This window comes from Hypomesus transpacificus, chromosome 21, assembly GCF_021917145.1.
Source record: "Hypomesus transpacificus isolate Combined female chromosome 21, fHypTra1, whole genome shotgun sequence".
In the NCBI taxonomy this organism is placed as follows: Eukaryota; Metazoa; Chordata; class Actinopteri; order Osmeriformes; family Osmeridae; genus Hypomesus; species Hypomesus transpacificus.
This window is the reverse complement of record NC_061080.1, coordinates 1,931,264-1,956,208: the sequence shown is the minus strand read 5'-3', so window position 1 is coordinate 1,956,208 and position 24,945 is coordinate 1,931,264. Positions and strand designations below refer to the sequence as shown.

General features: G+C 41.4%; 3 protein-coding genes and 1 long non-coding RNA gene across 4 annotated transcripts; 2 read left to right on the top strand and 2 right to left on the bottom strand.

Annotated features, from left to right (window-relative positions):
• Positions 1 to 797: 797 nt before the first annotated feature.
• On the bottom strand, positions 798 to 3,592 carry LOC124483258. The gene is made up of 6 exons (XR_006957789.1): positions 3,484 to 3,592; positions 2,769 to 2,798; positions 2,503 to 2,647; positions 2,077 to 2,232; positions 1,664 to 1,759; positions 798 to 1,555 (listed from the first exon to the last, which is right to left on the bottom strand). It is a non-coding gene; the product is annotated as an uncharacterized LOC124483258 (long non-coding RNA).
• Positions 3,593 to 7,400: 3,808 nt separating this feature from the next.
• Positions 7,401 to 11,941, top strand: ap1m2 (adaptor related protein complex 1 subunit mu 2). Its single transcript, XM_047043572.1, has 12 exons — positions 7,401 to 7,615; positions 8,555 to 8,711; positions 8,972 to 9,039; positions 9,139 to 9,269; positions 9,572 to 9,719; positions 10,069 to 10,195; positions 10,318 to 10,460; positions 10,556 to 10,627; positions 10,870 to 11,028; positions 11,186 to 11,311; positions 11,461 to 11,536; positions 11,665 to 11,941. Exons 1-12 carry the CDS (start codon positions 7,574 to 7,576, stop codon positions 11,688 to 11,690), a joined length of 1,275 nt encoding a protein of 424 aa, XP_046899528.1. The 5' UTR covers positions 7,401 to 7,573; the 3' UTR covers positions 11,691 to 11,941.
• A 391-nt stretch (positions 11,942 to 12,332) lies between these two features.
• On the top strand, positions 12,333 to 15,739 carry cdkn2d (cyclin-dependent kinase inhibitor 2D (p19, inhibits CDK4)). The gene is made up of 3 exons (XM_047043605.1): positions 12,333 to 12,506; positions 14,324 to 14,488; positions 14,714 to 15,739. Exons 2-3 carry the CDS (start codon positions 14,348 to 14,350, stop codon positions 15,101 to 15,103), a joined length of 531 nt encoding a protein of 176 aa, XP_046899561.1. The 5' UTR covers positions 12,333 to 12,506; positions 14,324 to 14,347; the 3' UTR covers positions 15,104 to 15,739.
• A 4,012-nt stretch (positions 15,740 to 19,751) lies between these two features.
• On the bottom strand, positions 19,752 to 24,103 carry si:zfos-323e3.4 (volume-regulated anion channel subunit LRRC8E). The gene is made up of 3 exons (XM_047043547.1): positions 23,681 to 24,103; positions 22,882 to 23,030; positions 19,752 to 22,325 (listed from the first exon to the last, which is right to left on the bottom strand). The coding sequence occupies exons 2-3, from the start codon at positions 23,020 to 23,022 to the stop codon at positions 20,037 to 20,039; spliced, it is 2,430 nt and encodes an 809-aa protein (XP_046899503.1). The 5' UTR covers positions 23,023 to 23,030; positions 23,681 to 24,103; the 3' UTR covers positions 19,752 to 20,036.
• Positions 24,104 to 24,945: the final 842 nt, after the last annotated feature.

Sequence of the window (24,945 nt, the reverse complement as noted above, 5' to 3'; positions counted from 1 at the left end):
CATGCCCTCCATTGCAAAAAATGTTTGTCAAGCGTCTTCTCAGCTTAGGCGGTAAGATTGCTTGGTGGTCTGACACACCACCACAAAACCCCCCCTACCCAACCAGACCCCACCAATCATCATCCATAATTCACGACTAATTACTGGTTCCGCCCATTCACAATACACCGCATCAGCACTCTGCTCTGCATAATACATCAGCATTGGATACAGTGAGAGTCAGGAGATGAGGGAGTGACATCAATAGCTTTTTATCCTGTGTTGAAGGGGTTCATGTATTGTATAAAGCCCTGCTATAGTATTACACTCTCAATTACCTAAGGTCTACAGCACTTTAAGGTCTACAGAACATTACCCTTAACGTAGAACAATGACACTCTAAAAACAAATACAGCACATTACTTAATTTAATTTGTGTAACACTTTTACACTCAAAAATATTGAGTAGATTACAAAGCTAGGAAATCAGGCAGAACAAACTATAAATAATGAGTATAGTTGAGTAATATTAGTAATCATTTTGGAGTGAATTGATTTGGTATAATTACCAAATATAAGTAAGTACATGTAATTGAAAGACTTTGTCAACCATGTGGAAAACATTAGCAGAAGGCACAGAAGTGAGTAGATTCAACTGAAACCATTAGTATGATATAACTGAATACTTGCCTATGATTTATTTAAAATATGTGTTGTACTGACTTATTTATTTTACTCAATTTATTATAATGTATAGGTGTATTCTACTTGATGTCAATAAATGTTAATCCAAAAAAATATTAAGTAAGACCAAGATCTCACAAAACATGGACATTTTATTTGACAACTTTTTGGCAAAATCTAAATGATTTACTTTAGTCTAACTCTTCTGTCATCTGTATTGGACATGCTTTTTTAAAGACTTCCGTATTTCTAACAATTCAAGATACTTTGAACTTCAAATGCATTTAAGACATTTGTAGGGAAATTTCCTGTAAACTGAAATCATGCTTAATGGCTTATACATGGGAAAAAAGAAAGATAAAGGCTTATCAATGGAAGGTGTACAATGTTGACTCAAAACACACTGAAATCTTTCCAACACTGTGAGCCTGACCACACCTGGAGATCATCTGATTAAATGGCGCTTTAGATTGTCCAGGTTTCTGTACATAACTTCAATATTAACAGTCATATATCACATTCCACACATGGCTCAATTGGGTATGAGTCACATGTTCTCATCTGAACAGCTTCCTCTCAGCAACTACATGACCATACTGTTTGTCAATCTTTGCACCTTTGCTGAAAGCTTTCCGGAATCCACTTCCACAAGCATCTTTTGAAATACCTCAAAAATGTATTTAAGAGTTTTGGGGTATTTCAGATCCAAAGCATAGGTCAGTCCTAGCAGGTAGCAACAGGCTCTGCTGAGATCTCCAAGATGGCTGAGTACAGTGGAACCTTCAATGACGATCCCAACATCATCGACCTGTCCACATTCATTCCGGACCAGGTTCACAGCCATCACCTGTGCTGCCAGCTCTTCTTCCACATCGACAGCTGTATTAACATTCTGCAGACATTGTAAAAGAAAAATACACCGATGCATTAGCAGAAGCACCAATTTCAACATTACACATTTATTGTAGGGAGACTCCTGAAATCCATAAATTGGACTCACCTCAAAAGTCTTGATTAAGGCACTCACGTCTTCACCAAGGTGATCGATGAGACATCGGAGGACAACTTCTCTGGTTTTCTGAATGGAATTTCCGCTCTGTTTAGGAGAAAATATATTCTTAAATGACAAGAAGATACACTATTCGCTCAGTGCACATTATGGCCTGCCAAAAAGAGACTAGTTTGCAGGTATGCTAGCTGCTAATATGGCACGCCCTCATACTCTGCTTCTGACTGGTGTTTTCTGATGGAGAGGGTAACTCTGTTTGGGGGGGGGGACTGAGCTTTTTCACTTTGTAAACGTATAGCATGCACAAAAAAAGATATATAACAATAAAGGACAAAAGCATATGAGCACTTTAATTACAAACAGGTGGGGGAAAGCAACAGCTAAACAGGAGTAAACTGAAATACCTGGAGCAGAGTATTCATTTCTGCACGATGTCTCTCTCCAGCAGCACCTTTCTTGGCTTGGAAGATGGAAAGCAGTTTAGGAGAGTAAAGGTCCAACATTGACATGAATTTTGCCTCAAGATTTGCGGTGGTAATTCGTTGAAACTCTGCCTTGACCTTTAACAAAAAGACAAAAAAAACAACAGGGAGATTGTGATTATTTAACTGGCTTAATAACACAGAAGTTACATTAAATTCCCCTCTTATATTTAGAAAAAAAGAGACCATCAGGACCAGGAGCTTTACTTAGAGGATTGTTCAAATGAATACAAGGAAGAAAATGTCCATGACCTAAATGTCTGTTTCAGTCGGTAGTGTTTAATAAGTCCCCCCTTTGATGATGCGACAAATGTACAGAGCTTACACTGCCACCCCATGAGCTGTTACCTTAAAGATTGATACAAATCAGGGAGCCTCGGTGGCTAGTGTAGTGTCCTGAGGCTCAGTCCTTTCCACTGTGACCTGAGTTGAATATGGCCTGCTGTCCTTTGTTGGTGTCCTCCCCTCTTTCTCACACATTCCTGTCCCGTCTCTTAAGTTAAGCATATGTTGAAACAAAAGAGATACAAACCTTTTATTGGCATAAAAATTGATAGACTAAAGACAATTCCTCCCCCACCAATTTCTTTTTGCAAAAACTAATGGTAACTTACCTCACATTTTCTTGATCAGCCGTTTTCCATCTGAAATGTATTTAAAATATATATTTAGCAAGGATTATAACAACTCTTGAACTGACAATTAACTTTACGAACAACGTTCCACACAAGTCATGAATTGCAAGTAATGAATACTGCTCCTCAATGCATGATTTCCTCCTGAGTGAGATTTAAAGATCAACATGGCATGGTAATTAGGGCAAAGCCCAGCTTGAACTTCAAAGAGACCAATCTTTGTGGTATTAACCGGTCTCTGATTTTGAAAAAAGTTAAAGAAAAAGAAACATTAGCCTTTGCATATACCTGAATATTTTTCGACAATTTGTTAAGGCCTAACTTCACATATTATAACGTTAACTGAATTGACCTCAGCAGTAAAAAATATTTTATTTTCAGACCTTTCTCCAACTTAACATAGGCCGACAAGGTGCGAAAGTGTTGTGGTTATACAAGTTAGAGTCTAATGTTAAACTGTATGTAATATAACTGCTTAATGTAAGCTTAGTTGTAGCCTTCTGAAGAAAACGCATAGCACGTGCAGACTCAGCTTGCTAGCTAGCTAGCTAAAGTGTGCTAACAAGTCAAATTAGCTTTGCCAAAGAATGACTTCGACGTCACAGTAATGTTGGTCGACTGATATTTCATGCTCAGTTGTTGCTTCTGTAACTGAGATGTATGTAAAACGATTATTGTGTTAAATGTTGCTTACTTAAACTTCTGGTCTTGTCGCGGTGGAGTCCAGTCAGACCTTCAAGTAGCTGTGCCCGCCAAGCAACGTCTCCGTGTCGTCTGTCTCTGAGCCAGAACCGTTAGGAAATGACGTCGCTTCATACCCGTTTACTCATTCTTTTAAGTTGTTAAGTAGTTTCCAAATATATTGAGTTGATTTGTCAAATAATTGTAATTCTTAAAAATAATTGCTATTCATAGTATATTCTTAAAAATGTTGGTGAAACATACAGTAATAATTTCTAATATCCAAACATTGTAATCTGTCAGTAAAATCATCATTTCTTTTTATTAAATAAACTTACTTACTACATGTACATTTTACACAAAGATTGCTGTTTGAGATTCACTCATGAATTTTAATACAGTTAAACCAAATATCCATTATAATGAAAGTCAGTATTTTTTTTAAACAAGAATACCTTTATTTAACTCTTACATTTACAAGTCCCTTGAATTATTTTTTAAGAGTGAATGATTGTGTGATACCCTTTATATCTTATTTAGGTCTCACTGTGGTTTATGTCGGTGGCTGAAGGTATGTAAAGAAATAAATTAAGTGTCACTCAAAATGAGCGTGTGTGTCACTGGAGTATTTCAGTAACACGCCTCTTCCTTCCTGTCTCTTGAAACACTTTTTCTCAATACGAACACCCTTCTAGGAAGAAGACGTCATAGCAGATTCTGAGCACTGCAGACTGTTGGCAGGGCTTGAAGGGTTACACTGCAAATCTACTTCACATTACAGAGCCCAAAACGGGAAAAAATTGATCAACAAAAATGACCCTGCTGTCAAGCAAACCTGCATTCAGAATACTTTTCAGTACTGTCATCGGAACACAAACCACAACACAGCTTTCTCTGAGAACAATTCTTTAATCTTCATAATTTATCTATCGAACGTAATGTAAAATCAACAAACTTCTCTTTCTGCCAATAGCTTTTCAACCATAAACCATTAAAAGTCCTCCAGGTGCAAGACTAAAACCTGTATTAACATGTATTCTTCTCTACTAACTTTACCTATAATATATATTCCCCAAAAACGAGGGAATGTCGTCTATCAGTCATCTAATACATACTTCACTAAGAGTGCAATCATAGGACTGTGTAAACCCAGCCTGACCCCACCTCTCAAGGACAAGGCTTTGTTGTCAATATGTGACAGCAGAGTGGAATGCTGTCTGACCAGGACTACATTCCTCATAAAAAGAACGCTGTGTAAAGGTGCCTGTCACGTCTGGTAGTGGGCCAGCAGTATCACCTAAATCACACCTCTAGTGAACTCTGATGGTATTTCTCTTTAAGGGAATTATACAGTATCTATGAAGAATCAATCTGTTTCATTTATAATTTAGGTAGAGGGCTTTTACATCTATATATGTTATACAGTCCTGCTTTTTGTCTCGGTTATTTCTATGTTTTGTTTTTTGTTTATCCTTTTTTTATTCAGGGTAATAATTGAGACTTGCACCTCTTTTTGTGGGTGTTAAAAAATGCTAAATAAAATAACAGATACACAACACATGAATGAAATGATCAATGGTTGATAATAGAAAATGCAAATGTTTTGTGGGTGAAACTCTACTTGTTATTAAAAGAATTGATTGCTGTGCACAATTAAAACCTTTGTGCACATCAATGGCTATCCCACAGGCGTAACCACCTGCACCAGCATTGCTGTTGACAAACGCTTGTGCTCATAACCATTTAAATTTGTAGTACAACAACACCCTGCGCGCCCTTCGTCAGAGCTAAAGATACACCCCTGAAACCCCTGGTGATTAATAGCAACAGATACAACATCTCTAATGTTATCTCTGCCTCACCTCACTATTTACATATGAGCCTTTTACCGGATACCATTGGATGGCGTTGTCCCGAAGGGGCGGAGTTACAACTCACACCACACTGAGTCGTAGCCAATTGAGAGTGTCCGGTGACATGATAATGGGAAGTGAATGAGACGTCAGAGTTCCCCCGCCAGGTTACCACACAGAGAACTGGTTGTACTGGATGGAGATAAGCGACAACAATAAAGCTTCTCAGCTCAATTCCTGAAACCAAACGTGCCAAACCGGCATGGTTTCAAATGCTGAAAGGATGGGAGGATGTCTTAGACTGACACATTAGTGTCTCTTTTCTAGAAGTATAAGCTTTGACATCTGAAAGGCTGGTGAGCAACATCTCTGAGGTTACACTAATAAGCTTGAGCTGTTGACCTTATTAGCTAGAATTGAAGTTTGAATTTGAAGTCAAACTAAGTGAGTGTGATGGTACAAAGTCTGTTTACAGGTTTGACCACTGACATTTAATCCAGATTTCCTTGAATGGATGAAAGAGAGAGAAGAAGACTCCAGGCCATTCCAAAGCAACTTGGGCCCAAATAGGCCTTCTGTGATCGTCATTATAACCTCAATGTGACCTTTAGAATCAGTCTGTATATCAAATGAACAATATAAGTGAATCAGTCTTAAACATGTTCCTGGCCTGAGGTTACAAAGCTGAACATCGTCTCCTTCCCAGTCTGACCTACAAAAACCTCAATTCTATATGTTTGAGAGAGAGAGAGAAAGACATTTAGTGAGAGAGGGAATTGGAGCCAGAATATTGAGTTAAAGGGGGCAATGTTGATGTTGACATGTTTCCTCTGGTGCCTCCTGTTGGGGGGGTACCACTTTTTCAGCCTAATTAATTTGTCTAAATGTATTCAATAGGTCACAGTTAATTAATATAAAGTGTACCCAGGGCGGGCCCGAGGCATAAGCGAACTAAGCGGCTGCTTAGGGCCCCCGTGGCCATCAGAGGGCCCCCAAGATCAAATGTAACAGTTTAATGTAATTTTTTCAATAAAAAGCGACGCCGAGGGGCCCCTAAATCAATTCTGCTTAAGGCCCCATAAAAGCTTGGGCCAGCCCTGAGTGTACCTACTTGCAAAACTATGTGAATAGTATACAGTCCTGCAAACAATGAGTTAGCGAAAAGGGAAACAAAGCTTTTCCTATCTGGGGCTTTCTTATATTGCTCATACAGTAAGTTAAAACACGTAACGGCCTAACAGATAAAACCCATTGTGATTGTAGCAGTGTTTCGGTAAGGCGTTCCCAACCCATTTTACAGCTTACATGTGAATGTCAACAGCAGACCAAGATGCTTATGAAAACCGAACTGTCAGGCAATGGAAGAGGGACATCTATATTGACTTGAGTCTGACCCTCGCATACACTTCTGCCTTCTGAACTGAGGTCATGTTATAGTTTGTCACGTCTCCCATGAAGAGTTGATAAGAGTTGAATGGATGGGTGGAGAGGGGACAGACTGGGATCCAGGGCAAGTACTAGAAGAGGAGGCTTGAATGAGGAAAGGAGATGGGGTGTGGTGGGAACCTGTTTATAGAGAAGGGGTTATGGGTTTAGAACTAAGCTCCAACATCACGTAACATATCTGCAGTTTTAGGATACAGGTTTAGGGTCGAGTGGCTTCAATGGGGCCCGAAAAAAGAAACGTAAAGGAAAAAAAAAAGTTAAGGACTTTTAAAGTCCAAAGGTTAAAGTTCTTGGAAAATATCAGTTTAATATCTGGCCTAAATGAATAAAATTTTTATCACGCTAGTACATTTTTAACTATAGTGATCATTTGAAAACATATTCATTTTTAAACGTATTAAAATAAATCAAATGTTATATTTCGCTTATCATTCTATATTATATCTGACTAAGTTTCAACCAAAATTGTAAAACTTGAATCTTCTGAATTCTGAATATTGCCCACGTTTTATTGCTGTAAATCATTAATATCCATACTAAATTATGAACATGTGATGCCCTCTCGCGGATTTTATGAGAAGTGCCGCCTTTCTCCAACAGGTGCTTTCAGCCATGGGCTAGTAAATGTTTTACCTGTAACCAGTGACGTCGACACATTCAGGAAAAGGAACGGTGGAGCCAATGCACCATTAAAGAAATACCCTTCATTTGGAAAACTTTAATGGCGAATAAATGCGTTGGTTTCACTTATTTTAGTATTTGGATACTTTAAGAATATATGCTCAGTATTTTGGTAAATAAATAATGTCGGCTTCTGCTATATTTGTATTGGACTTAAAAGGAAAGGTAAGATCAATTCTCACGCTGCCTTTGCTGATTTATAACGTTTTTACATGGACAGCCTACGCATGAAAAGGGCGAAATTGTTTACCCAATGTTTTGGTTGGGGTTTTGGACAACTTTCCAACCGTTATTGTGAAACGTGAATACCTGTCCAAGAGTCATACCACTTGTATAAGTAGATTGTTAAAGTTCCATTAATCGTAAAGGAGAGTAACTTCCGTAAGTTAGGTAGCCTAAATGGAAATGTTCTGCTCCTGACATACCTGTGCTGTTCGAACAGGTTGTAAAAATAATTTAAAAAAAAATGTCAGTTAAGGTGAAACGGTGGGACTTTTATATGTATGTTGCCTGCACTGACATTCATTTTGACAGCAACACAGTGTGGGCCTGTTCAATTTGCAAAAATGCGTCTTACTGCATAGTTAAGTATGTAAGTCAAGCTGATTTGTTCAAGCTTGCGAGGTAATTTGACCTTTCACAACGAAAGAGGAGAGGCAGAGAACGCAGTTTCAAGTGACACCTGTCCCTTTAGTGCATGCAGACAGGTACAAGCATTCCATAAACATTTTCATATAGCCTAGTTCAAGTATAAGTCAAGTCAGCGACTTCAGTCCCTTCCGTACAGCCAACGTCAATAAGCTGTTAAACTTGCATGAGCTAGTATCTTAATTTGGCATCTGGTTTTGCATAGTAATTTCTGTATGTGTTCTTTCTCGTCTTGGTTGTTGGGATAGAATGGAGTGGTCTCTAAAGGACTTCATGGAATGTGATATTTTGAGTTTGAGTCACATTCACTTATACCAAGTCAAAGTAAAGTTATTATTAGTTATCATTAATGAATACTATGTGTTCATTACTGTAAACCTTACTTCTCACTCCTTGACCCATATTAATCAAATGAAATATATATATTATTGTTCTTTTTGATATCATCCCCCTTAGGTGTTGATATGTCGGAACTACAAAGGCGATGTGGACATGTCAGAGATCGATCACTTCCTGCCCCTGCTAATGCAACAAGAAGAGGATGGTCTTATCTGTCCAATCATGTCCCATGGAAGAGTCCACTTCATGTGGATCAAACACAGCAACCTGTACTGTATCCTTTTCACACAGTAGTTCCAAATAAAGTAAAACGTTATCAAATGTTTTCTTGTTCTTCAAGTTCTTGTCGTTGCTGCACTTGTGGCGCCTGCCATGAAATTGCTCAATTTTCAGTAGCACGTTTGTCCTGTAAATAAGGTGCTTTGTTGCTTAAAGGAAAAGGACACGGGCAAAGACTCAACAGAAAAACAATAAATGATGCATTTGCTTGTATGGGTATTGTACATGATTGTCCTTGACATCATTTATGTGAAGTGGTAGCAACTACAAACAAGAACTCGAATGCTTCCCTGGTCTATTCCTTTCTTTATAAATTAGTTGAGGTGAGTTGAGGCACTCCTGCATGTCGTAACACACGTCCATGTTAAGTCATATGTTATTATTATTAGAGTCCTTGTGTGTGTGTGTGTGTGTTCATCCAGGTCTTCACAGAGTACTTTAAAGAACTGGAGGAAGAGAGTATTCAAGACAACTTTGTGGTGGTGTATGAGCTGCTGGATGAACTGATGGACTTTGGCTTTCCCCAGACCACTGACAGCAAGATCCTGCAGGAGTGAGACTCAGCACATCACACACACACTGTTCATTCAAGGCTGACATTTTGTCCAGATTTACAGCTCTGGAAATTATGAAGAGACCACTGTTTTCTTTCCTCAAACCAATAATTAGATTATGAAAGTTTTGAGTGAGAAACAGAAGGGTTCAATTTGCAGTGATCTCTTAAAATGAACCCATCAAAAAGATCCTCCCCAACTTTTTTGGAAAGGAAAGATAAAGTTGCAGTGTCTCTTAACCCAGTCCCTCGTTACCCATTAGGAAGTAGAACATAGTAGTTTTAAATATTGTCATTTGCAGGTACATCACACAGGAGGGCAACAAACTGGAGGTGACCAAGACCAAGGTCCCCACCACTGTCACCAACGCCGTCTCCTGGAGGTCAGAGGGCATCAAGTACAAAAAGAATGAGATCTTTATTGACGTCATCGAGTCTATTAACGTACTGGTGAGTAATGTTACGACACTGCGATAGAAGTAGAGAAAAACTGACAGTTGACAGTGATTTTGACCAAAATTCCCACCATGGATGGATGCGTCTGCCATGCATGCTGTTTACAATACATAGTTTACATAGGATTTGTAGTTTTGCTAATCAAGAAGCTTTACAACCATCACAGGTTAGACAACTGGAAAAACAAGGCTGAACCAAGCAGGTCCAAAAATTCCAACGTACCTTGTCGCAAATGGCAAATAAACTTGAAAACTGGACACTTCGGACACTTCAGTATAATGGCTAATAATGTTTCTCATCGTGATGCATGTGAGGAAGGTTGTGGCCCCTGTTTGTCCTCCAGGTGAATGCTAACGGCAGTGTGATGAGCAGTGACATCGTGGGCAGTATCAAGTTGAAGACCATGCTGTCTGGCATGCCTGAGCTAAGACTGGGGCTCAATGACCGGGTGCTCTTTGCCCTCACTGGCCGTAAGAACAGCGCACGCGCTCTCACACACTCTCTCACACACACACACACACATATGCACATAGGACGTAGCCGGGCATATTATGCAGACCTGTTTGTGTGTGTATTGCGCGCGTGCGCTCAGGTGACAAGGGGAAGACGGTGGTCATGGAGGACGTCAAGTTCCATCAGTGCGTGCGTCTCTCGCGCTTCGAGAGCGACCGCACCATCTCCTTCATCCCCCCGGACGGAGAGTCCGAGCTCATGTCCTACCGCCTCAACACGCACGTGAGCCTTTGCCCAACGCCTCCGGACACGCGCCACGAAACGCATTTGGATTCACGTGCGTGCAGTTGATCAAACTCTAACCCCAAATCTCACAGGTGAAGCCACTGATATGGATCGAGTCTGTCATAGAGAAGTTCTCCCACAGCAGAGTGGAAATCATGGTCAAGGTAGAGTATGACTGATACTAAAACCGTGCAATGGTTTTCAACACATAAAAACACTAAATGTATAACTTTATGGTCAAATTTGCACACTATAAATTTAATTTTAATTGTATGTAAATTCACAATACATGCTAGGTTGAGCAGAGATAGGACAGGACTGTAAATGAAAGGAAGTAACGTTCGGGAACTCATCGAAACGATGTGTTATTCCTGAGTGGACATCGGCTCTGTGTTGTGTTCTCCAGGCGAAAGGTCAGTTTAAGAAGCAGTCCGTGGCTAACAATGTGGAGGTGCGGGTACCTGTGCCTAGTGATGCCGACTCCCCCAAGTTCAAGACCAGCACGGGCAGCGCCAAATACGTCCCCGAGAAGAACCTGGTGATCTGGACCATCAAGTCCTTCCCTGTGAGTCCAATTATACATTTGGATAGATACTCTAGATATGTTAGTACATCAGAGCTGCGCCATTTTTGGTGTTCTCTATTGTGAGGTCATGATATTACAATGCAGTCTTGGTGTGAGAAGTGCTGGGCAAAGTTGGATGGAGTTACTCTTGTTCCAGGGAGGAAAGGAGTTCTTGATGAGGGCTCACTTTGGCCTCCCCAGTGTGGAGAACAATGAGATGGAGGGCAGGCCTCCCATCACAGTCAACTTTGAGATCCCCTACTTCACAGTGTCAGGGATACAGGTGTGTTTGCTAGCCTTGGCTAAATCATTTGCCTCATTTGGTTAAGCAAATTGTTAAAGCGTGTCGACCAGGGACAGTCATCCATATTATGTTCATTTTTGTACCTTGACCTTCTCTGGCTCTGCTCTGTTCTTTATTTTGATGATCAGGTGCGGTACATGAAGATCATAGAGAAAAGTGGCTACCAGGCATTGCCCTGGGTCAGGTATATCACTCAAAGTGGAGGTAGGCACCTACGCATGTTGTACAACCAATTTTTTGCATGTTAATTACATACAAACAGTTTTTTGCCTGTTTTAACTTTGAGAAACATTTTATTCTAGTTTTACCCTGGTGTTTTTGTTTTGTTTTAGATTACCAACTACGGACTAACACCTAAAATGAGAATGAACCCCTCCTTGCTACCAGAGATAACTGCTAAACGATCAATTGAGATGCACACTTAAAATAATGTCTGAATTTATTTCATATCTACCTATTTGGTTTGCCATCATGTCAATTGATTGCTTTAATCGTGTGATTATTTGTAATGTACCTAATAGTAAAATAATGTTATAGATTTTAAATCCTTCTTCGTGTGTGTAGATTATCGAAGCTGTTCGTATTAAAATAATTGTATGATTCCAAAAATGTCTGATGGTCTTGTTTTGCTTGATTATCTCCTATTCAAAAGAGTTTGAAACAGTTGCGCCTAAAAACATTGCTAAACATTTAATTGGCGGCTTTAGTTCAAGGTTACGCAACAATGTTCTCAATGACCCGCCTTTTTTAGTAAGTGTCATTTGGAGATATACTGTCAAAAGTCAGAAATATGAATGAACTGAGTTTGGCACACATCAACGTTTACAAATTGCCCGCCTTCTGTGCTCCCTATTCTGATTCGTCAATAGTACTGTTGCCACAGTGATGGTGTAGCAACCAAGACGTAGCGCCACCCTTTCTGCCATATATGGAGTGCCAGCACCCAACAGACAAGTGCTGATTGGTGGAAATATTTTCTTTCCGAATGTTTGTAAATTTTGGTTGGGCAAACTGTAGTGTTGATCTCAGCGCGCAAATTAAAGGTCCTACCGCCTTTTAAATAATTAAACTTTATTTGTTGTGATTTATTTGAAAGTTGCTAGGTTGGGCAGAGATAGGACAGGACAGTAAATAAAAAGGAAGTAACGTTCGGGAACTCATCGAAACGACGAAGGTAACTAAAGAAAGGTGGATAGATGTAAAATGTATGCTCAGTTCTTCTTGTCTAGGTGGCTGGTGTATCTTAAATAAATCGTAGACACAAATCCGAAATCGGATTTTAGTAAACCTCAAGTCGTTATATCCCTAATCTCCTATTTGTGCCTGTTTTCATTGTATTTATTCGCTTCCTACCGCTTTCAGGTAGGCTATTGTATTGAGACCGACAACACCTAAATGCTTTTTCGCTTTGAATCCTACTACAGTGTTACACGGCTTGAACGTTAGGGCTAGAGTTACTTAAAACCTTTGGGTTTACATCAATTTTATGACCAGCAAGTTTAAGTTCAAGTTTAATGTCGTAATCATGCGTTGCATTCATCGTGGGAGTCACTTTATTAACAATATTAGCGAACTACCGAGTCACAAGTAGGCTACTAGCTAGCTAGTTACAGCCATAGGTTAGCTCCAAAGCATTGACCGGCTGAAAAACACGGAGTGTTTTGACCAGCTGATGCATTGATCCCGTGGCTACATCTGCTTACAAACTACAGGATTATAGTTGTATTGACGTTACAGAACTCATTGTCTTCTTAAATGTTGAAGAATATATCAGCTTGACTCAAAATATCAAGCATGTGTTACGAACTGTTGGAAAATCACCAAAAATATATCTTCTTTAATGTGACAGGTCAATAACATTTAAATGTAGCGTTATATTGTGAAAAAGCTATACACACTGCCTGGAAATAATGTATCTTGATGAGTAGGGTAACCTAGCTCGTCAATAAGAAAGGGTTGGATGGTTTGAGGAGGTATCAAAAATAGTAATAATCCTCACTTAATGAATGGATCCGTATGTTTGCACCTTCCGGCCACAGTAAATTCCGTGTTTGTGTAAACCTACATGGCGAATAAAACCAAATTCTGATTTTGGACACTGTTGAATGATAATCTGACTGTTTGGACAATTTAAAGTAATAGATTTGCCTCAGAAAATTGGTTTAATTTGCTGTGAAGAGCTGACAGCAACGTTTTAATGAACGCTCTTAATGAACGCTCTCTCATCAATACAGTAAAGGTAGCCAACAGACAGGGAAAAGTCATGTTAAGAATTTTTGTTTTTCTTGTTTCCAAATCAACTATAGCCTACATGTACAAAGTGTCAGTTTGGAGCCGACATCTCTAGGCAAAACTTACAGAAGAGAAACTTGCACTTTCCTGAATGAGGCGTTCAAATTTCCTGCCATCAGATTCCCCTGGGATTTTGACGAGCATCACTTCAACTCCATTTGCCCCTCATTATACACTAAGAAACCTTGTTTTGAAAAAGGTTGTACTTTCGTTTAAGATGTCTCCAGATAGTTCCCAACTTCTATGCAAGATAGCCAAAGCATTACAACTATAATCTGTATTCTTCCAACATGTGATACATTCTAGTTATTTAGCATTTAGTTAGCCTTGACCAAAAATAATGCACCCTTCCGACAACTTTTTTATATTGGTTTCCAGCATTGGCCAGCATTTAACACTAACCATCTACTCGACGCAAGTCAATAAAGACTTGAAGTAGACATTAATTGGTTGATTCCGAGTCCTTACTGTAAATAAATGGTAGAGCTATCCTAGCTAGCGAGACTGCGTTAGCTAGCTATTTATATAGCCACCGGTCTGTGGCTAGCTAGCGCTTGACTTGTTAGCTCAGCCTAGCTAGCTAACCAGACTAGGCTACTGTACGTAAACCGGAACTTACTATGAATTCAGCAAAGGAACTCACAATTTCCCCACCTTGCCTAACAACCATTTAACAATCCTTATGTTGCTCTGTTACAGGAATAAAACAGACAGCCATCCACAATGGTCCTCAGTCAGTATGATGCGGGCAGGAGTTTGACGACTGCGGCGGCAAGGGGGGACACGAGTGAGGTCCGAAGGATGCTTGAGGAATGCAGAGTTCCCCCCGATACTGTCAATGAATTTGGCAAGACCGCTTTACAGGTAATCTGTCGTTATTTGATCATTGTACATGCATTTCCTGTATGTAGATGTGCTTGTAATCTTAAATTATTAATGTAGAAACCTATCATTCTCAGTTATACAAAAGGTCAGTCTACTTCTTGAGCATTTGTGCAGGTCTCACATATCTTAGTTGTGTCTTTCCCTTTATCCATATAGCATTAATAACTGTAACCTGATCTTCAATTTTTCTGTTCTCCACGTCAGGTGATGATGATGGGCAACGTCACCATTGCCAATTTACTACTGGAGCACGGAGCAGACCCAAACATTCAGGACCGCCAAGGAGTGACACCAGCGCATGACGCGGCGCGCACCGGATTTCTGGACACACTCCGAGTCCTGGTGGAGTTCGGTGCCTCCGTCAACACACCAGATCAGAGTGGTGCCCTGCCCATCCACATATCCATTCGAGAAGGCTTCCTGGATGTGGTGGAGTTCCTGGCTCCACGCTCCAACCTCAAACACACCAACACCAGCGGACGCACTGCGTTGGATGTGGCGCGAGAGTCGTGTACAGCCAACGTTGTGGAACTGCTGGAAAGGCAGTTGGAATCCTGTGGCTTTCAGTCTTACTCCCCACCGACACCTCTATAGTTGTAGTAGGCCGTAGTGTTTCTGTGGGACAGGAGCCGGACTTCCACCCCCTGCCCCCATCCTCTCCTCCCAACCCAACCCACTCTCCTATCAACCCAACCCACTCTCCTCTCGACCCTGGTAACTTGAATTTATTGCTGTGAGGGATGATTGTAGTAATGGGTCATGGCTGTTGTGGAATCGGCCGACCGTTTTTTTTTGTCTTAGCAGCTTATCGGAATCAGTAATCGGTGGACCTTTGGACACCTGTTTTTGCACAGTGCAATTTAGGCACCTTAGATGTTCCCTGTGAATAGGGAGTGCACACTTGTATATATTTTGTTTTTCTTTTGGATTTTGTATTACATTTTTCCTCATTTGTGGAGGAAATTAACTTGTTGATATTTGTAACTTTAGTACTTTTTGACTTTAACTTTATGAATTTTGACGTGGCGTACCATGATGATTGCGCTTTGCATAGTTGTATTTGTATTTTTTAGCTGTATTCTGAATTTTTAATTAATCTATTTATTTATGGAAATAATATTTTGTAAACAGCTACATTTATTGTGAAATGTTATTCATAGAAATACATGCTAAACTAAAAAATGTACTCACTTTATATTGGAAGACAAAATAAAGTGTTTTAATTTAAAATGTATATATGTTTTTTCTTCGATTTAGAATCCGATAGAAAATATGCTGTGCACTTTGGAATCTTTCACAATGCCATTTAGTATCTGATTTTGCCAAACAAACTTATAGTCTTCCTATACCATTCACACAGAATTGCAGTGACCACAAGAGGTTGCCAGTACACCAGATACTGTTGATCCAGTCTGGTGATAAAGATTTTCCAATTACAGGTGTTCTTTAAACATCTCTTAAATAACTGTTTAGTTTTCTCAGACTTGACCTAGACACTTCAATAATATGTTTACTCAGATGTGGCTCTGAGTCCCAGGAAATAGTGTCATGCTGAATGCTTCCTCTCAAGCAGGGGTAGGCAACCCCTATCCTCTGGTGCCACTGTCTTGCATGTTTTAGATATTTCCCTGCTCCAGCACACTTGATTCAAATGAATGATCATTACCTGGCTTCCACAGAGCTTGATAACAACCCATTAATTTGAATCAGGTGTGTTGGAGTAGGCAAACATCTAAAACAGGCAGGACAGTGGCACTTGAGGACCAGGGTTGCCTACCCCTGCTCTACGTTTTAACCTCTAAGCTTGCATCTGGGTACAGTAGCAGCCCAACCAGAGCAAGCATTGTCCATTGTATCCTTCATTCAACACATGAGGCACATGGTGTTCAACCCCAAGGGGATTCCACAAGGGCATTTCTAATGACTTGGCGAAGGAATGCACTGACGAGGTAAAACAACGTAAGGTCAGCTATCTGGAGTGAAACAGTCGAGGTCTGATCATCTAGTTGGCTCCAGAAACAGTACAGGAGCAGAACAGTTGGCTTTTGTTCGCTTTAGACAACAGGACTCCAGTTTCACCTGCCACATCCTGAAGGACTCATGTTATCCCCCTTCTTACTTTTCATATTACATGTTTACCATTAGTTATGGGGTTGCTATAATCAGAAAATATACTTTCGAGCTCTGAGCTCAAACTGATATAACAGTACATTTGATGGGTAGAAATAAGTTAATTCAAAGCTCTATTTTGAGATTCAGAACCCCAGAAATTCTTTTCACATACTTTTCACCTCATTGCTTGAATAGTCCATTTCACTGAGACTTGGAAACCTAGTTCCTGTTCTCACCCTTGGCAAACAAGACCATCAATAAATCAGTATAGATAACAATGGCCAAACCTACAAACATGCTCAGATCCTGAGCTACATAACAGAACTGGTACGGACACACCCACACACACACACACATATTACTCACATAAATAATTTATATACAAGCTCTGAATCATGATGGGAAACCTTGTCCTGAACACCATGCTGTTTTTCAATTTGTTAGTGGGAATTGTAGTTCCTGTGTTACAAGGATGTGCCAGTGGCCATGAGCTGTGCTCAGTAGCACACTCATATTTCCCACCTAGCCTGCATGTTGGTTGTGCAACCAGTGGCTAAGGCTGAATGTTCATTTGCATATGGTCTTCCAGGAAAAAATGATACAAATATCGTACCAAAATGAGCTTGAAAGACTAAGTAGGTGTAAGGTACAAAGTGCAAATTACCTCAACACATAAATTGGGCAATTTCAAGTTCTTGCCAACAACTACACTTTAAAAATATATATTGTAGTATATGCTGTGACGTTGCGAAACATATAGTTTATTAACTACAGTTCCCAACATACTGTATGTATTGAGGGCGTTGAGATAATATTATCACATGAAGTGACAATAAAAGACAATCTGTAAACCAATACTGAATCGGTTTTGTATACGGCAAATAATACAATTGCTTAACATTAATGTTGGATCCCATGCTTATACATTTGTGTTTAGTAGAAGCAATACAATCACCCTTAAAAGTCATTTAATGGAGATATTAACCCCCCTCTTTTGAATGAATGTTTCTCTAAAAGTTTAAAGGGAAGGGACTTGGGGGGGGGGGGGGGGTCATGAAACCAGTGGGTGCTCGTGGGTCTTATGTCACTCTTTGATTTTAAAACTAACTAGTGAGTCGCATCAGGGAACCCAAGAGAACACTGGATACAACATCCCAGACTTAAAAAGCTCTTATCAATTCACTTCAGAATCACGGATGTCCATTAGCTATAACCCCGAAAGGAAGCCTGTCTCAACTGCACTTCCAAGGGACAATTACAGTACATGCATAGTGGATGAAGAGGGTACCCCACTAAATACCCTGAATCTCTTTGGACCAATTGAAAAAGAACTATGTAGCCTATAGAGTTTATGTAGCCTAATGTCTTCATTATCACTTCCTGATTGAGTTACGTCGATTCCTATTTACATTTACATTTAGTCATTTAGCAGACGCTCTTATCCAGAGCGACTTACAGTAAGTACAGGGACATTCCCCCCGAGGCAAGTAGGGTGAAGTGTCTGAAACTGACACTAGGACAGGCTAAAAGGGAGAGGAGAGGCAATGATTGCCAGAGAGAGGAATGCCTGTGTGTGCGTGCATACCGCGGCCACGCGCACTGGTGTGACAGACCCGGCTGTGCACCTTAGGAAATTTCCACTCACTCTCTCTCTGGTCCTCCCTTGCTCCACCCTAGTTCAGTTTCCCCCTCACTTTTAGATTCTCGTTTGGGCAGGTTTCCTAATGGTCTGTGCATGTGTTAAGGCCAGGCCTGTGAGTCTTTGGGTATGAAAGGGATATGTCCTTTATACAACAGATGTAATCCCTTGTTATGGAGACACAAGTCAGGACAAGACTCCACCCTCAAGTTCGACTGTGCCTGCTGCTGTAGAGAGAGGAGGAACAGAATGGCAGCAAATTTGTAATGGCTCTATGCGTGGGTGGGTAGGTGTGTGGGTGGGGGCGGATGACAGCCAGGCAAATATTTCTACAACACATGTGAATCACAGGATTTGCATCTAGAACATATCAAATGAAAGAATGAAAACAGAACTTTGCATGAATGATCCTGTGTTTCAATAATCTCATACAAATGCAGCCATACACCCACATATTCAGACATGCATATATAAACACACATACACAGACATGTTTATACACACACGCACACACACACACATACACACACACACACGACAGGTATACTGCTGTGCTGGTTCTTTTTCACTATCGACAGTGATCCTACTGCTGTTGAAAAGTACAAAGTTGGACCTCAAAAACGGTCAAATGGACTCATCCTGTTCTAAAACATTATAACTGATAGTAGTTGTAGCAAGCATTGTCTGGGAATCAAGCCCTTTTCAGTTAGTCTGTAGTGTCACTGGTTGACTGTTTTGCAGATGAGGTAGTAAAAAACAATGCCACTGCAGAAAAGAAAGGAATAAGGAAGTTTCATGTGATGATATCAGTCTGTATTGCTTAATATGTGATTGACGTGTCAGCTGTGACAAGCCACAGTTATTAATTTGGTCAAGTTGCAGTCAAGTTTCATGCTAATAAAAGTTATTCCCTTAAGTTAACAGACGTCAAGTGGTTGAACACCAAAGATAGTTATTTGGATAGCATTCAGCTAAAAACCTGTTCAACAGGCTTTTGCCTTGTCTTCCAGTCTTTGTTAGAAGTTGTTAAGGTTCCATCCAAAAGGCGCTCAGAAATAGGATTCCTCTAATATTACAAATGGCATAGCTAAGGAGGATGACAATACTGAATCCAAATGTTCATCTGTGTCCATAACTGGGATTGTCTACACGCCATTGTCCTTTTGATTTCATAAAAGGTTAATAAGCTGTCTTGTCAGGCCTTTTAAACATATTCTGTTTCAGTGTATTGTACCACAGTATTTGAAAAGGTCACACAGTATTGTTGTCTTAACAATTATCAAACTGTTAAAGTTAACAGAGGTTGCAATGTTTTTTTTTGCTTAAGATTGTTCTGCTGAGGTGCCAAAAGCATTTACCTTGTGTTATCTTCGGGTCATTCAGACCCATCTGTCATTGTGACCCACCGTCGTATTGCGACAACTTCACCGCATACAAAAACAAAGTGAAGCATTTTCTGTTAACCGTCGGGCTGTCTCAGACCCCCCACATCGAAGGATAAAAGAAAATGCTTTTTTTAAAAATTGTATTGGGTAAAATTGGGTAAACACTACGATGGTTCGTTGTGAACCTTTGGGTCATGTGACATAGTCAAAGTCAGCACAAAGGTTAAGAAAGCCCTTCTTCACTTCTCCTCTCATTCTGTAAATGTCTTTGATGTTGCTTCATCCCATTTGAACTTCTGGTTTGGAAGTCTTCAAAAGCCAAGAAGAGGAACACAGTATTCCACACACCACCCAATGTCAGCATTCACTTTCAATCTATCCTGTCCATCCCTCAACTGTTGGTCATCCTACTTCGTATATCTGAGGGTAGCAAATCAACTAAGTTTTCTTCAACAACCACAGCAATGAGCTTGAGTAATGGGCAGTCTCCAATCTCCTGGGGTAAACACTCCAGGCGATTTCCTTTGAGCTCCAGGCGAACAAGCTGGGCCAAGTTGGCCACCCTGGGACTCAGAGAGTGCAGGTGGTTGTTTCCCAAAGCCAAGGTTTTAAGCCTTTTGCAGGAGAAGAGTTCTTCTGGAAGGGACACTAGGGAGTTAAAAGACGCTGAGAGGTGCTGTAGGCTCTGGAGGATGCCCACTTCGGGGGGGAGGGAGGTGAGCTGGTTGTGGGAGAGGTCTAGGTGCCTGAGCTTGGTGCAGTAGAAGAGCCTGGAGGGCACCTTGTTGAGCTTGTTCCAGCTGACATCCAGCACCTCGAGGGAGCGCAGCTTGCTGATGTGCTCCGGTATGTAGCTGATGCTGTTGTGCCAAAGGCGCAGTGTCACCAGGCGTCGGCAATGCTGCAGGCTGAGGATCTCCTCCACGGTGGTCAACTTGTTGTCCCTCAGGTCCAGCTCCTGCAGGCTGGACAGGCTGAATACAGCGCTGGGGATGCGCTCCAGCACACAGGCCACCAGCTCCAAGGAGGCCAGGTTGGTCAGTTTCTTGAGACTGCTGAAGGCTTGGAGTTTGCAGCCTTCGTTGTAGACGGCGAGCTTGTGGAGCTGCAAAGCCACGTCCGCCACGCCAGGCGGGATCTTGGTGAGGTGGCTGCGGAAGGTGAGGACTCGGAGGGCTTTGAGCTCTCGGAGGGAATCGAGCGAGGCGCTGCGGGAGATCTCGTTGGTCAGGGGTCCACTCAGGTGCAGCTCCTCCAGGCTCTGTAGGGTGTACATCCACATGGGCACCTGCTCCAGACCCTCAACGGCCAGTCGGAGAACCTTTAGTTGCTCCTTCAGGTGGTTCAGGGCGGCTAATTGGAGCTTAGCAGGACAGTGGATCAGCGCTAGCTCCTGGAGATTACCTAACTGAACCACATTGGAGGAAATAGTGACATTTGTCAAAAGTTCGAGTTTCAGGGATTCCACCTCGGGAACCTCGAAAATAGTTTCCGGAAGCCCCGGTAGCATTAAGAGGTGGAGTTCAAGACGGTTGCTCACGTTCCGGGCAAGACGGGTGCGGAGCTTCTTGGCAGTCCACTCATGGTTGAGGTTGACCTGGCGAAGCCGGCTTTCGCTGACTTCTGATAGAAAGACGGCAAAGCGTTTGGAGTAAAGGGCATCATACTGATCGCTGAGGTGCAACAGGAACGCAAAGTCGTTTTTCACATCCGGAATGTCGTTGATGCCCGTCTCTAATCTGACATGTTCAAAAGAGTACTCCTTAAGGGGTCGATGGAATAGCCAATAGAGCTTATAGATGCATAGAAGTCCGTAGACCCCGACGAAGCAGATGTAGCAGTAGGCTAACTTGGAAAAGATATGGGCTTTATTGTGGTTACAGCAGAAGATATCAAATCCAGTCAAATCTGGAGGAACCAAGCACTGAACTATTATCTCGATGTTGGGCACCAGGACAGCGCTATAGATGGTGATCAAGAGAAACTGGAAGACCTTGATGGACGTCTGTAACACATACATCAAGTAAAGGAGGTCCGCCTCCTCCACGTGAGTCCTGAACTTCTTGACCTTCTCAAACAGAGCCTTGGCCTGCTCCCCTTCCTTCTTGTCGAGCAGAGAAGCGTCTGGTTGTGGTTCCGGGTTCACCTTCTCCGGGTTGGATTTCACCGAGGAAGAACGGTGAAGAAGTCCCACCGTTTCCTCCTCTGTCGACGACTTGTCGGGTGACTTTGACATGGTGTTCTTCCTCCAGATGACCATGTTCTCCTCGCCACGCTCCTCCGACACCTCGCTGAGTGCCCGTGTGGTCCAGGGCGAGTCGAAACACTTCCCGAGGATGGTGACGAAGAGCTCGATCTTGGACGATGTTCCAGGGAACTTGAACCAGAAGCTGCTGGCCACCATGAAGATCATGGTGTGGATGACCACCAGGTAAGGGAAATACTTGCCGTACCAGTGGACTGCCCGCTCGTAGCAGTAGTGATTGACAAACACGTACTGGTGAATATCCAGGTTGTTCTTGCGTCCAGATACCTCGCGTATGATAGTGTCGTGGGGTGCGACATGAGTGTGCTCCTGTGTCTCATTCTCCCGGTACCCACGGATATAGCTACAGTCAATGGCCTCAGGGGTGGGGCTGGACAAGTGGCTGGGGAGGCAGGAGATCTTCTCCTGTGTCAGCTATGGACAAAAGAGGGAAAGGTTGTCAGATGTTATATCACTGTTATATCCCATTTCTGTTTTGGTTGACACTCTGTTGAACTCGGCAGGCAAGACAACATCTTAGATACTCAACTAGTGTTTGGGGTTTGGGCCAATTTTGGATTAAGGCTGGTTCATTGAGGTTACATTGTTACTGTTTACTCTAACTTGGAGGTTAGATAAGAACATTGTGGTATGGGATTCAAGATTTAGACCTGAAGGTTGTCATCAAGGACAAATATTTTATATGAGTTAAAGTATAAGGTATTTAAGGTAAAATGTGTACTATACTTTTAAAGTTACACATTTAAGGTAAACATTTGATCCTGTAAATGTGCTACACTTAAGTGTTGCAACAGTTTCACTGTGTATATCCCAGGTGCTCTTTGCATGCATATGCAACTGTTATGAGAATGTGAACGTGCAACAAAAATACCGGTTAAATATTTGCTTTATTCTATTTGTGGTATTCACACATTGTATCACAATCTAGTAAAACTAGAAATTGTAATTTGTTGCTGAGATTTCGCCTCACCTGTAAGGTACATCCAAAGACTCCAATCATGAGCATGGAAATGCACAGGTACTCTGAAAACACATCCCACCATGGCTTCAGAACCCGATAGCGGGGATTCTGATCTGAGGCAAAGTTCCTGAACTCAGTCACTGGGATCATCCTGAACCCTGTATTCAAGTGAGAAAGAGAGGGAGAATGCATGTACAGTAGAAGGTTTGGCTTGTTGGCAGATACTATAAAACTAAGTGGATGAACCAGTTTGACAACTGACCAAACAAAAAGAAAGGACCCCGTTGAACAAGCCATACAGTTGAGGTAATCTAATAGGGTGTTGAGTAAGCCAACATTGGAGGTGCGCTGAAACATTTCACAATAGACTTATTCATTCTCTTTCATGTTTCTCTGTTAATTCATGGCTGTCTGTCATATGAGCTAAGAACGCCAAAATTAAGTGAAAATAATTTGTGACATATGCTTATAGCCTACATAAATAAAACCTATGTTAAGTGTTTTCTGCCCCAATTGTCTTTGAGGAAACTGTATGACTTACTCGTGACACATGTATCCCTATGTTATAAAATATTTAATCATACACAGACATATGCCAATAAATCCTGCAAGGCTGAGTAGCGATAGTGAAACCATGTAGGCAAGCCTATTTCTTTCATTTTTACGTTGGGGTCACGAATTTTACATACAGTAGGCTTAGGCTATAGCCTATGATGGTAAATGAAAGCATATGGACCTCTGTTAGATGTTACCTGTGAAGCATATGCACATGTAAACACCAAAAGTAATCTTAAAGGCGCGAAATTACCTGCGCTCTTGCTGCTTCCACAGGTGAAGTCCCCGAACTTTCTTAAAAAGTGCTAGGTGCGTAAATCAATTTTTTGAAGCAAGTTTCTGCGACGCCAGGGGGGGGGGGGGGGGGGGGGGGGGGGGGGGACTTCCTTCAGCTTCAGTTCGCCTGGTTGCGATTGTTGTCAGACCAAAGAAATGCGTCGAGTCCTTCTTATGAACAACTAGCCTACTAACTTGCGCAGCTCAGTAGTCCACACCTATCCCAGAACAAATATCCCACCAAACTACGTGTGCACACAATCGTCCCTTATCTGAATACTGATTATGCCGGCTAAAGGCTACCGGATCCGGTGAATTAAGAACAAATGTGATGAATTAGGCCTAAATTGTCAATAGATATACCTGTGGTCCAGCCTACAGACAAGCTGGCAGAAACTGTGGAACAGTTCCTACAGTTAGCTTGAACAAGCCACTTCACATTCCATTGCCGGATTCATCAACTTTATGCAAAGTGTCAACAGCAGCTGTTATGGATAGCCTAATATATTAAAACGGGTTTACAACAGGCCTAATAGTAGCCTTAACATTTGAAACATGCCAATATAAAACATTGTAATGTAGATTAAAGTATAAAGTTAGCAGTAATGGGGTTTAGGAAACAGGGAAATTATTAAAATTTGCAGTAGATCAACATTTGTACTCGAGTCGAACTGTCTGTCAATTTTATGAACAAGCGAGATATAATTCTGAGCCTTTTGCGCCATCTAGTGGCTATTGTATTGCCACACAAATCAAAAGCACATAAGAAATGCCGCTCAACCAAGCTTCTCAAACTGATTATGAAGTTAAAGGTCCTATGGCATGCTGTTTTTAGATGCTTTTATATCGGCCTTAGTGGTCCCCTAATACTGTATATGAGGTGTCTTTACCGAAATTCAGCCTTGGTGCAGAATTACAGCCACTACAAGCAGTCCCAAAATGAGCTATCGCAGGTGCCATTTCTGTGTCTGTAGCTTTAAATGCTATGAGGAGTAGAGAGGCGGGGCTAACTGCCATGCTTGGGCGAAAATTCTCTGGGCAGGCAAAGCAAAGACGACATAAGAGGAACAATTATAAATCGGAGCGTTTGAGGTTTCATTTTCTCAAAGGCAGAGAAGAATACCCAGGGCTTGGTTTACACTTATAAACATTTCTAGCCACAGGAACTCATTAATGTTAAATAACCTCCTAGTGACATTTTCATGTCATGGGACCTTTAAGCCTTGCTTGATGTGTGAATGA

What these genes read in the sequence shown, in the direction of transcription:
- ap1m2 (XM_047043572.1), top strand. Translation starts at nt 7,574, where the DNA reads ATGTCGGCTTCTGCTATATTTGTATTGGACTTAAAAGGAAAG. An exon ending in GAGTGGAAATCATGGTCAAG is followed by an intron (nt 10,628 to 10,869) that starts GTAGAGTATGAC and finishes TGTGTTCTCCAG; the next exon opens with GCGAAAGGTCAGTTTAAGAA. An exon ending in GTATATCACTCAAAGTGGAG is followed by an intron (nt 11,537 to 11,664) that starts GTAGGCACCTAC and finishes GTTTTGTTTTAG; the next exon opens with ATTACCAACTACGGACTAAC.
- cdkn2d (XM_047043605.1), top strand. Translation starts at nt 14,348, where the DNA reads ATGGTCCTCAGTCAGTATGATGCGGGCAGGAGTTTGACGACTGCGGCG. An exon ending in TTGGCAAGACCGCTTTACAG is followed by an intron (nt 14,489 to 14,713) that starts GTAATCTGTCGT and finishes TCTCCACGTCAG; the next exon opens with GTGATGATGATGGGCAACGT.
- si:zfos-323e3.4 (XM_047043547.1), bottom strand. Translation starts at nt 23,022, where the DNA reads ATGATCCCAGTGACTGAGTTCAGGAACTTTGCCTCAGATCAGAATCCC. An exon ending in TCTTTGGATGTACCTTACAG is followed by an intron (nt 22,326 to 22,881) that starts GTGAGGCGAAAT and finishes TTTTGTCCATAG; the next exon opens with CTGACACAGGAGAAGATCTC.